General features: G+C 45.1%; 1 protein-coding gene across 1 annotated transcript in view; it reads right to left on the bottom strand.

Annotated features, from left to right (window-relative positions):
• The window catches only part of ARHGAP19 (Rho GTPase activating protein 19), a 125,790-nt gene that overhangs the window by 63,137 nt on the left and 49,306 nt on the right, over positions 1 to 13,347 (bottom strand). The window contains exons 3-6 of the mRNA XM_006157399.2: positions 12,641 to 12,721; positions 9,964 to 10,173; positions 5,542 to 5,768; positions 3,187 to 3,273 (exon numbers count right to left, since the gene is read on the bottom strand). Coding sequence (XP_006157461.1) covers positions 3,187 to 3,273; positions 5,542 to 5,768; positions 9,964 to 10,173; positions 12,641 to 12,721 — 605 coding nt within the window. The remainder of the gene's footprint in view (positions 1 to 3,186; positions 3,274 to 5,541; positions 5,769 to 9,963; positions 10,174 to 12,640; positions 12,722 to 13,347) is intronic.

A 13,347-nucleotide genomic window follows, 5' to 3' on the forward strand; every position in this document is an offset into this window, starting at 1 on the left:
CTTTCTTACTTTCTCTCTCACTCTCTCTGTCTCTCTCCAGAGAGGACATGCACCCCACATCAAATTTAAAAATATAACAAAACTAAAAGACACTATTAACAGAGTAAAACGGCAACCCACAGAACTAGAGAAAATATTTGCCAATATACCTGATAAGGAATTACTATCCAGAATGTAAAGAGAACTCCTGAAACTCAACAACAAAAAATTGATTCCAAAAAATGGACAAAGGCCTTGAATAGACATTTCTCCAAAGCAGATGTACAAATGACCAATAAGCACATAAAAAGATGCTAAGCATCACTAATTATTAGGGAAATGCAAATCAAAACTGTAATTAATAACTTACATCCTACCAAATTAGGATGGCTACTATCGAAAACAGAAAATAACAAGTACTGGCAAGGATGTAGAGAAATTAGAGCCCTGTACATTGCTGGTAGGAACATAAAACAGTATAGACCCTACAGAAAACAGTATGATTGTTCCTCGAAATATTTTCAGAAGTATTACCATATGATCTAACACTGTCACTTCTGGGTATATCCACAAGACTTACAAGCCAAGTTTCAAAGAGATAGCTGTATATGCCCATATTTGTAGCAGCATTATTCTCAATAGCTAAAACATAAGACAACATTGAAGCTACCCAAGTGTCCATCAACAGATGAGTGGAAAGTTCAAGTAAAATGTGGTATGTACACATAATGGAATACTGCACAGCCTTAACCAGAAAGAATACTGGGCTGGTCCCATGGCCTGGTGGTTGAGGGAGCCTGAGCACACATGACTGACCCTGTGGTCCAAATCCTGCCTCCAACAACTGGAAAAACACGCCAGGTGCATGAATGTCATGGTCAAAATCCCAATAGGATAGAGAAATATAGGAGAAGGGATTGTGGCAAGGCCACAACCATACGGAGGTGCTTTCTCCTTATCTTTCTCCCTCTTTGTCTCTGGCCAATGACACTCCCTCTGGCAATTAAAAAAAAAAAAAGGAAATCCTGTTACCTTCTACACTGTGTATGAAACTTGAGGACATTATGCTAAGTATAAATAAGGCAGTCATGAAAAGAAAAACACAGTCATGCATCACTAACACAGGGAAATTTTCTGAGCAATGCATTAAGTGATTCATCTTCGTACAAACACCACAGAGTGTGTTACACAAACAAGAAGGTGCAGCCTACTGCACAGCTCAGTGTATGGTACAGCTGTTGCTCTCTATGGGACCAGCATCGTATAAGCATCTGTCACTGACTAGGACATCTTTAGGTTGTACATGACCATCCTGCATCACTGTGCTTGCACATGAGGTGCCCAATGAGCTCTAATTCAGACACAGGACGTGGACTAGAAAGTCAGGGCTGGGGAGGGGAATGGGAACCGTTGTTTCATTAGTGTAGAGTTTTATAAGCTGAAGCAGTTCTAGAAGTGGATGCCAATGGTGGTTATATAACAAGAATGTACTTAAAACCATTGACCTGCATGTTTGGAAATGGCTAAAATGGTCAATTTTACATATATTTTACCATACTTTCTTAAAGTTATCAGTTAAAAGAGAAGGAAAGAAATTATGACACTTGCTACAACATAGTGAACCTTGAAAACATGCTAAATGAAATTAGACAATCACGAAAAGACAAATACTATCAATTCTACTTATAGGCTATTCTTAGAGTACGACAGACTCATAGAGACAGAGGTATCTACGAAAGTGATGACATATTTTTTCTACGTTTTTCAAAGCAGAAATGGGTCGTAACTTTCCCAACCCAACACAATAGTGCTCGCCGGGGACTAGCGGGGAGGACAGGGGAGTTACTATTCAATGGGCATTGAGTTTTAATCTTGCAGGATGAGAAGCAGTGGACAGTCAGGCTGGCCACACAGCAATGTGAGAGTCCTTAATGCTACAGAACTATAGACCCACAAAATGATTAAAAAAGCAGAAATGGGTCGTAACTTTCCCAACCCAACACAATAGTGCTCGCCGGGGACTAGCGGGGAGGACAGGGGAGTTACTATTCAATGGGCATTGAGTTTTAATCTTGCAGGATGAGAAGCAGTGGACAGTCAGGCTGGCCACACAGCAATGTGAGAGTCCTTAATGCTACAGAACTATAGACCCACAAAATGATTAAAACGGTAGGGCCAGCAGGTGGCATGGTAGTTAAGGTACTGGACTCCCAGACAGGACTTGAAAATCACATTTTGTGTGTGTGTGTGTACAGGACTTGAAAATCATATTGTGTGTGTGTGTGTGTGTGTGTGTGTGTGTGTGTGTGTGTGTGTGTACATGTGCCCAAAATCCCAGGAGAATGAAGAAGGGACTAAGGTATGGCCATCCTCCCAGAGGGTGATTTCTCACTGTCTCTCTGGCGAACACACATACACTGTGACAAAAACCTTAAAAGAAAACAATGGTTAAGATGGTAAATCTTATAAGCAAAAAGGAACCAGAATGGAATGATCTTGGAAATTCTCAGTCTCTCCAGATGGCAAAAGATGCTAACAGTAAGAAATTCACTCTGAAGAAAGTGTACTCTAAAGAAAAGCCCAAGGATGTGACTGCGTAACCTTTGCAAAACCTGAGAAACACCAAGAGGTCAGTCTTCAATCAGGCAAAGGGCTCTTCTAAGAGAGCAGAGTGTGCCTCACGGACCTTCCCAAAAAAACCAGAGGGCCTGTAGGAAGCTGGAAGGTACTGACCTGAGGCCCTCCTGGCAGGAGACCAAGGTAGAGGAGGATTTCTTTTCAAAGGATTTATACATGTGGCTTTCATCTAATGGAATCCAACCCACTGAATTCCACAGTCGACCCACAAAATTATGTTGGCAAAAACCCTGCCTGTTTGGACTGGAAGGGACAAAGAGTAAGAAACGAAAGGGGTTCTCAGACCTTCCCATCCTAGTGGCAGGGGGGGGGGGGGGGGGGGGAGCCGCCCGCGCGCTCTACTGCCACGCTGCCTGCCTGCTACCTTTCATGACAAGGACGGAAGACCGGGAGGGTGGACACATGCTCCTATTCCTCCCAAGCCTGGTTGTGTCCTGGGTTTTGCTCCCGTCCCTTTTGGGTGACAGCCCCAGAAGGACCTTTCTTGCCTGTCCCTTGATAGCCCTCCAGCACTCTCCCTTGCTCCATCATCCCTGTGCTGTCACCAACCAAATGCCGTCCCTTACCGACCTTAAAAAGCTTCTGCGAGTGTTTAATCATGAAGGCCATCCCGTCGTTCAGCTTTGTGATATTCTCCTGAAGGTCATTTGCAGTAACCTGGTCAGAGGAAGGGAAATCAGAGGGCAGTGAGGGCTGGAGAGCAGTGCTCACCAACGCGCTTGTCCCTTCCATGTCCTCAAACAAGGCGCTGCTTTTATTTTTATAATAATTTTTAATTAATTAATTAAAATTCAACCAGAGAGAGAGAGAGTGAAAGATAGAGGGAAAGTGGGAAAGCAAGCTGCCAGGTCCAGGACTAGAACCATGGTCGGCCATGTTGAAGTCCAGCGCCCTTAACACCACTCCACCTGCTGACCCCCCTAACGAAGGTCCTTCTGATACAAGGTTTAATTCTGCAAGGCTTTTGGTCTGGCCAGTTTCCAGCGACTATGACATAATCCAGAACAACCGTGCATTCCTGTCGTGACCAGGAAATCCCTGTGAACCAACCTGCACTTGATAATTCTGCCTGAAAATAAGACATAACCAGAGGTGCTAAAGAAAACCGAGCCTAGGATTCAAGAGGGGCAGGAAGAACAAAATCTAGACCAGCCATCAAGGACATTGCCTCTTCAGAGAAACCGGGTTTCTCCAAAGACAAAAGAGAACTGTCACTCCTGAGACCAAAGGTGACATCTGTTTCTTAAAACAGTAGAACTGTTGGGACCAGCAGTTGGCATAATGGCTGTGTTGCTGGACCCCCTGTAGTTGACAACGGTTCAAGTCCCAGACCTGATGGCTTAAACTCACACCAGGCAAGTGCACGCACACTACAGCAAAAACCTCTCCAAAAAATAATTTAAAAAGAAGAGCACAGTGGAATTGTCATGGACTCCCTTCTCTTGCTTCTCCTGTCCTCTGGTAAGTAAATCAGCACCCTACCCCCCACCCCATCCTCAGCATGTGTCTTCATTACCGCTTGCTCCCACCAGGGCCCTCTGGGCACTTACAGTCACGTTCACTGCGCCTTTCCCAGAGTCTTGGCCATCGGTGTTAAAACTCCTCCATACTGAGGTCTGATCTCCTTAACACGGATGAGGGTGGTGTGTCCTCTCCTCCCCGAAGGCTCTTCCTGGCCCAGAACTTCCATTTTTCACTAGTTACCTCTTGGGTAAAATGTTCCACACAATCTCTCTCCTTTACCTTTCTTTTCTCACTTCTTATAATCTCAAAAATCGTTTATAAGTCACTATAACCAACCTATTTCTATTTGGTCATCTGGAAAGTCATGACGTATTTTTCTGTTTTTCTATACAAAAAGGTGTCATGACAGAGAACCAGCAGTTAGTGTAATGGCTATGTCGCTGGACTCCCACGTAGTCGACTGGGGTTTGCGTCCCGGACCCGGTGGCTTAAAACTCACGCCGGGCGCCCAAGATCCCGAGAAGAGAATGGAGGAGAAGGGATTACGGCGTGACCATCCCCTCTGGGGGGTGATTTCTCGCTTTCTGTCTCTATGTCTCTCTCTGTCAGGCGAGCACATGCGCCCTATAGCAAAAACCTCTCAAAAAAAAAAAGGTGTCATGACGTTCCAACATTATCTTCTCAACTACTTTATGAGATGAGGGTGAAACTCTGGTGTGCTGTTTACAGTGGTGGCGGCTAAGCAGAGAAGGCATAAAGACACGTGTAACACAGCTGGTTCGCAGCTCCAGTCAAGGGACGCTGGCTCCCCGCTCCGTCTTACAACAAAAACTTGTGTGACTAGGCAGGAGTCAGACTTATCTGCCTGCAGGTCACACACGTGTGCACGAGACTGCAGATAGCTGGCTTCTCACAGGCATCACTACAAGGCCATGGGCTCCGTAACCAGATGCATACTCAGCTTTATCCACAGAGAATGCGAGTACGGGGAACAGAGAAGTGAGGACAAAGCAGGAGCTAGAAGCTTGAAGACATTAGCCCTTAACAGCATACAGTTCTTTCCTAAATTTATATCATTCAGTCTCAGAAATTGATTTAATTTTCCAAGAAGTTTTTCCTGTTAAGGACTTCATATTGGGCCAAGCCTCTGGCCTAGTAGCTAAGGGAGCTGGATCCCACACGGCCAACCTCCCAGACCCAGCAGCTTGATAAACATACTGGGCCCATAAAGTGTGTAGGCCCAGAATCCCGACAGGATAGAGACATGGAGGAGAAGGGGTAGGTGAGGTTAACAGAAATGGCCCTTTGGGCTTGATGACTCTTGAATGAACTCATAAAGCAAGTTCATACAGCTGAAGATGAGACCTGGGACCCCTGACAACCTCACCTGGGCACAGCCACAGGACAGGACAAGCCCTAGCCCGAGAAAACTACATCATGACTCTCCCACTCAACACTCACATTTTTGGGCCACAAGACGTGGGGAGCGAACATGAGGGCAAGGTTATAGGCAGACATCTTGTTCTTGTCTTGCTTCTTAGCTGTCTGGTACAGGAGATCAAGCAACAACTTCAGCAAGTTACGATTGGGGGGAGGGAGAATGAGGAAGAGCAACTGAAGAGCCTCAATTTGCCGCTGCTTATCCGGAGTACTGGTCTTGTTTCCTTTATCGTCAAACTGCATCAAATCTTTAGGACAAGAGAGGAAGAAAATATTAGCAAGAAAAAGAAAAAACACAATGCTATTTTATTTTTGAGAGGTTCTTGCTATGGGGCACGTTCGCTCACCAGAAAGACAGAGACAGAGAGACAGAAAGCAAGAAATCACCTCCCCGGGGGGATGGCCACGCCGCAATCCCTTCTCCTCTCGTCTCTTTCAGGATCTTGGGCATGCACACACATGCGCCTGACGTGAGTTTAAGCCGCCGGGTCAGGCCTTGCACCACGGTCAACTACATGGGAGTCCAGCGACATAGCCATTACGCCAAGTACTGGTCCCACACAATGCTATTATTATCACTCTCCCCTCAATTCCCATCAAAAAAAAGAAGAATCAAGCATAAATAAAGCTCAAACATTATAGAAAAATACAACTACAAAATAAAGTCAATACAAATCAACAACAAAAGAAAACAATTTTGGGGACTAGCAGATGGCATAATGGTTACGTCGTAGGACTCCCACATGGCCAACTGCAGTTCAAGTCCTTGACCCAGTGGCTTGAGACCCACACCGGGCGCATGTGCATGAGTGCCCAAAATCCCAAAGAGGAGAATGGAGGAGAAGAGGCTGAAGTGTGGCCATCCCCCCGGGGGGTGATTTCTCACTTTCTGTCTCTCTGACTCTCAGCCAAGCGCACACTTCTTATACAAAAATCTCTCTAAAAAAGGAAAACAATTTTTAAACATGGAAAGGATTTGACCAGCTATTCCTTCAAAGGAGATACACACATGGTCATTTGTATGCTCCCTATCGTTGGTGACCAAGAACATTTAAATCGGAACCACAGTGAAGGCTGGCCCCACAGCGCAGTAGCTAAGCAGATGCCACATGGCCAACCACAGTTTGAATCCTGGCCCTGGCAAATCGGAAAACATGCTGGGTGTGTGTGTACACATGCACAAGATCCTGATGGGCTGGAGGAAGGGAAAGAAGAGGATCGCAGTGTGACCAACCGGGCTCCACTGGGGAACACTTACTTTCTCTTTCTCGCTTTCTCTCTCTGGTGTGTGCACACACCCTCTGGCATTAAAATATAAAAACACAACAAGATACCACTTTACACCCAGTAGTATGGCTGTAACCAAAGACTGAAAGAACAAATCACAACGTCCACAGGTGCCTTTGATCACGTCACCCTCTCCACTTCCCCCACTGATACTTTAAGCTAAAGGCAAAAAGAAAAATGAGTAAATTGTGCCCTAACCACAGCACAGTTCTAGGCGGATCCTCCTGGAGTCACTGTTTCTCCCCTAACAGGCAATAGACATCACCAATAAAAATAGTCCCTTGGGGACCAGCAGTTAGCGTAATGGCTATGTCGCTGGACTCCCACGTAGTCGACTGCGGTTCGAGTCCCGGACCCGGTGGCTTAAACTCACGCTGGGCGCGTGTACGTACGTGCCCAAGATCCTGAGAGGAGTGGAGAAGGGATTGTGGTGTGGCCATCCCCCCCTGGGGGGTGATTTCTCGCTTTCTATCTCTCTGTCTCTCTCTATCTGTCTGGCGAGCGCACGTGCCCTATAGCAAAAATCTCTCCAAAATCAAAAACAAAAACAAAAAAAACAGTCCCTTGAATAACCAGAATTTCAAAGGGCACTAAATAACCATTTGGATAAACTATATGGACTTGAAAATGATTATAGTATGCTATTGAAGCCACTAAGCCTCAATAATAATTCCAGGGTTAGGAAAGGCAGGTAATATTTCTAGAAAATATTCTCTGCTAATATGAAACGGAAAACAAAAATCCCTTCCAGTTGTCAGCAAGGTACATCAAAAGCTATGACTGCACCACGCCTCAGTACGTCCTCAAAGAGTAGTCAATCCCAGGACACGGAGGGCCTTCACATCCCGCACCAGATGGCCTCAGCACGTTCTCAAAGAGCAGTGAACCCCAGGGCACGGAGGGCCTTCACATCCCGCACCAGATGAATGTGCTCAATGGGAAGCAGATGAGAAGGTCGTCCAAGTCAGCTCTTACTGTAAGAATTTATCACCTGTGGGACTGGCAGGTGGTGTGGTGGTTAGGGGTGCTGGACTCCCCCATGGCTGACTGGGGTTTGAGTCCTGGACCTGGTAGTTTGCTTTCTCGCTCCCCGACACACACTCTGTCCTTCTCTGGTGAAATTAAAATAAATAAATGAATAAAGTTAAATAAAATAATTCATTAAAAAAAGAATTTATCATTAGTGCCCAGACTCTTACAAAGATCTAACAACTTCATCTCTCCACAAAATAACTGCAAAGTTACGTAACACTAGTAATACTGATTTATATTATCTGAATTGTTACTGAAAATGCTAAAAAAATTTAATCTTAGATTTTTTTGTTTTTTAGGTTTTTGTCATAGGGCATGAGTGGTTACTAGACAGAGAGAAGAAAAGTAGAAACCACCCTCCAGGGGGGATGGCCACCCCTCAATCCCTTTTCCATTCCCCATGTTGGGCATGCACACACATGAACTGGCATGATTTTTCAAGCCTCTGGGTCCAGAACTCGAACTGTGGTCCGTCATGTGGGAGTCCAGCACCTTAACCATTATACCATCTGCTGGCCCCTTAATCTTAGATTTTATTTATTTATTTAACTTTATTTATACATTCATTTATTTTTAATTTGACCAGAGAGACACACACACAGAGAGAAGGTGAGAAAGTAAGCCACCAGGTCCAGGATTTGAACTATGGTCAGCCATGTGGGAGCATCCAACGCCTTAACCACCACACCACCTGCTGGCCCCTTAATCTTAGATTTTAAAAAGTCAAAACTAGTTTTTCTTTTTTTTAAAGTAGTAAATATTATTTGAAACAAATTTTGCACTGCTTATCTTTAAAACTAGAAGAACAAGAAGAAATGCAGAAAACTAAGTGAGTGAGTGTGGATTCTGGTGTGGTGTGCACGTAGAGCCCACGGCAGCAGAGCAGCTGTTATTTAGGAATGAAGTCCTACCACACGAGCAGACAGAACGAGGGCAGTACGAGCTGAAATGGAGCTCTCTCACAGATGCATGCAGAGAGAAATGCCCTACCATCACATAAAAGAGGATGAGGACTGCCTCTGAGTACGTGTTAGTATACCAAGGATCTCAAGAAGGGAACACGAGGACTCAGCGAGCCAGAGGACGAGGACTGCCTCTAGTAGGTGTTAGTACATATACCAAGGATCTCAAGAAGGGTACACTAGGACTCAGCGAGCCAGAGCTCAACTAGGCACAGAAACACTGAGCAGAAACCCCCCAGTCAAACATAGCACACCTGTAACCACCTGAGGTGAGTGACTGGAATTGATCCAACTGGAAGCACACATTTGTTGGTCAATGACAATGTGTGAAGTGCATGGTGGCCCAGACGCTGTGGCATACCCATCACGTGGGAGGCTGGAGGCACAGGGAGACCCAGGTTCGGTTCCTGAGCCAACCTGAACACATCAGGCACAGGTGCCTCCACCTGTGATCCTGCCTAACTGGGGACTGGGGCAGAAGGGTCCTGACAAGGTGTTAACCTAGCAGAGATGCTAGCTCTCTCTCCCCTCCCTTTCTCTCCCTCTTTCTCTGTCTCCCCTACTCTCTCATAAAGGCAGTGAGGGGGAGACCCCATGCGAAGATTCATCAACTATACAAGAATAAGTAAAATCCAACCATTATCTTATTACCAATTCCTTATTCTTTCTTTTTATTTATTTATATATATTTTTTTTTTTTTTGGTATAAGGCATGTGTGCTCGCCAAAGTGGTGGAGACAGAGAGAGAGAAAGAGAGAGAGAAAGAGAGAGAAAGCACCCACCCCTCCCGGAGGGGATGGCCACACCACAATCCCTTTTCCTCCATTTTCCTCTTGGTTTGGGGCATGCACACACACACACACACACACACACACACAGCTTGCTGATCAAGTTGCTGGGTCTGCAACTCAAACCACAGAGTGAGCCATGTAGGAGCCATTCACATTAACCTTCACACCACCTGCTGGCCCCAATACCTTATCTCAGTAAGAGACTCACTTACAAAGAAAGCATTTGGCCAGTACTACTGAGTACCCAGAGAAGGCCAGCAATAACAGCCCAGTTTACTAATGTTCGCAGAAGTATTGCTGTGGTGGGCTACAAGTAATAGAAAATTTCAAAGGACCTTATTAAATGATAAGACCTCCCTTCCTATACTCACCAGCAATTTTGAGGTGTGCGTGGAAATGTTTATGTGTCAGCAGGGGTTCCGGTAACTCTCCCAGAAACATCTTCAGCAAAGTGGCAACGTCATTTGAATGAAACTCCCCTGATTCCAAGTCAATATCGGTTCCATTATTGAGAGCATCTCTTAAGATCTGCTGTCGGACACTGTTCCCTGGCACTCTAAACAAACCCTCCACTCGCAAATCTGCTCGGTGTGGGAGAAAACGGATGACAGGCAAAAAGGACAGAAAAAGAGAAAATAAGATTAAAATAAGTCATCTAAAGACTACTTTACACCTAAAAAAACCTTTACCAAGGGCTGGAACATGTTATGGTGTTTAAGGTGCTAGACTCCCACATGGCTGACCATGGTTCAAGTCCTGGACCTGGCAACTTGCTTTCTCACTTTCCTATCCCTCTCTCTGGTGAGTTTTTTTTTTTTAATTAAATCATAATCATAAAGAAAGTAAATAATTTAAAAAATAAATTATTCTTGGGGTCAGCAGGTGGCATGGTGGTTAAGGGGACTAGACTCCCTCATGGCGGACTGTGGTTTGAGTCCCAGACCAGGTGGCTTGCTTTCTCACTTTCCCTCTCTCTTTCTCTCTCACTCTGTCCCTCTCTGGTCAAATTAAAATGAATAAGTAAAGCTAAATAAAATAATTCATTAAGAAAAAAGAAAGACTTCCAAGAAATCCTTTACTGGGGCTGGCAGGTGGCATAGTGGTTAAGGCGCTGAACTCCCACATAGTTGCCTATGGTTCGAGTCCTGGACCTGGCAGCTTGCTTTCTCACTCCCTCTCTTTCTCTGTTTCTCTCTGGTCAAATTGAATAATAATTAATTAATTAATTAATTAAAAGAAAGAAAATTTAAAAACCCTTTAGCAAGCCCTGGAAAGAGTTTTTTACCTGTTTTCCCAGAGCAGTTTAGGGCCTGCTGGCCCCTCGAGGAGACATACGTAAATACCCCTCAGTATCTGGAGCTCTCTGACACTAAGTCCTCCCCAGAGTCACTCAACAGCCTGAGGATGAAGACTCAGGATTTAAGCTAATCAATGCTCACAATGAGCTTGAAAACTGAACTGACAGAAAACCACATCTCCCTGAAGACGCTTCACCCTGCTCGTCCCAGACTCTGCTGGAGGGCTGGCTTCACCGTGAGGTTTGTCACTCCTGTGAATTGTTTTCCCAGCCTAGAATGAAGAGCGTCTGCTCCAGGAATTAGAACTCTGACATACAGATCACGTTCAATATAAGAGATTCCCGAAAGCTCAGGGTCATCCCAGCTTGACTATCTTCTCCCAACTCGGCTCTGAGCTCCTCTAAGGCAGGGTCCCCAGCATTTTGGCACCAGGGCCTGGTTGTGGAAAACTGCGAAAGACAATTTTTCCACAAACCTAGGGAGAGGGGATGGTTTATGATGCACAGCCTAGAGCCCTCAGAGCGTGGTTCACACTAGGGTTTGCATTCCTATGAGAATCTATTGTCCTGGCTGAGCTGACAGGAGGTAGGGCTCAAGCAGAGGAGTGAGCGACGTGGAGCGGTTATAAGTATGGATGAAGCTTTGCTGGCTTGCTCGCCCACCGCTCACTTCCTTGTGCATCCCACTTCCTAACAGGCGATGGACCGGTGGCCTGGAAGTTGGAGATCCCTGCTCTAAGGGCATTTTCACAACAGTGGAACATAGAGTTTTGATTTCATCTCAAAGAAGCAAGAGAACTCGTTTCCAGCCGAGGCACCTCCCTGTCCCTGGACAGCCTCTTATCCGGGAGTCTAAGTCCAGGCAGGTAATGAGAGAAGAGAAAACTCGTTTCCAGCCAAGGCACCTCCCTGTCCCTAGACAGCCTCTTATCTGGGAGTCTAAGTCCAGGCAGGTAATGAGAGAATGAACGGGAACCACAATGGCTGGAGCACACACAGCGGTGCTCCCGCTGATTATGTCCAAGCAGCCGCGGAGCCCAGGGTGCTAGATCGTCCTGTCGCCCAAGAATTTGAAAACCTGGACTCTCCCTATTTTAAAACACTGAGAACTAGTTTAATTTTTCCCATAATCCTTTGCCAGCAAAGCATAAGTGCAGATAAGGCAAGCCCTTGGCTACCAGTGTGCAGCGTCTGCTCGAGCTCCTAGCACCACGTCCCACAGAACAGCCAGTTGGTATTTGGGTTGGTGTCACCAAGGAAGGTTTGTACTGATCACGGCATCACACGGACCACACATTTCACATACACTCAGCCTGCCAAGCCCTGAGAGCGACGGCATAGCCAGCGTGACTGCTCAGATATGAAATGGGAATTAAGTGAAGAGTGTATTTTAATCAGAGAATTTGTGGAGGTAAAAAGAATCATGTGCCCTTAATAAATATCACAATTCTTTAAGGATAACGTTACTTATGTTTTTCCAGAAGAAATGTGTCTCTGAGTTGAGGGAAAATGTGACTTCATAGACCTTACCTAATTTATATACATCTTTGAGCTATTAAAGCAAATTGATACATAAGATAGTGTAAAGGAAATATATTTTAAAACATAGTAATTCCCCCTAGAATTATCACTGGTTAGGTTCCTTTGCTGATGATTAATTCATAGGTACTAAACGCAAGGCAGTTAGCTCTCAAAAGAAAACTGACGATTCTTCCTTAAGCAAAGAACGTTAAAATTTCAAGCAGTCTTACTTTTGTGTAGATATTCGATCAGCTGGTATATCTGGGCAATGCCTTCCTCCGTCAGTGGGGATCCAAATACCACTCCTTTTTCTAAAAACCACATGGCAGGACAGGGCTACATATTATATACAGAATAAAATCATCACCACTTACGCAATCCTGTTTTAAGCCTTCACAGGGCTAGTACATCCAAAACCTCAGAATTGGAAGTACACGAGAAAATGCGATCAGGACAACTCAATCAACCCTCCAAATTCATGATCGGAATCTGGGGACTGTAAGTCCCTGAAGACAAAGACCATCTTCTCACATAAGACCTAGCATGATGATGTTTAATTTAAAAACAAACAAAAACAGAACTTAGGGACCAGCAGATGACATGATGGTTACATCACTGGACTCCCACTTGGTAAACCATGGTTCAAGTCCCAGTGGCTTAAAACCCACACCAGGTGTGTGTGCACACGTTCCCGGCCACACCCCCAGGAGGGTGAGTGATTTATTGCTTTCTGTCTCTGTCTCTCTGCAAAAGTCAGGGCCAGCAGGTGGCATGGTGGTAAAGATGCCTGGACTACATGGCTGACCATAGTTCAACTCCTGGGCCTGGTAGCTTGTTTTCTCACTTTCCTTCTCTCTCTCTGTCATTCTCTGGTCAACTTCAATACAATAAAAAATAAAATAATGACAACGAAGAAAGTTAAATAAAATAATTATTT

The sequence above is a fragment of the Tupaia chinensis genome, unplaced genomic scaffold (assembly GCF_000334495.1).
Source record: "Tupaia chinensis unplaced genomic scaffold, TupChi_1.0 Scaffold000539_1, whole genome shotgun sequence".
NCBI classification, from domain to species: Eukaryota; Metazoa; Chordata; class Mammalia; order Scandentia; family Tupaiidae; genus Tupaia; species Tupaia belangeri.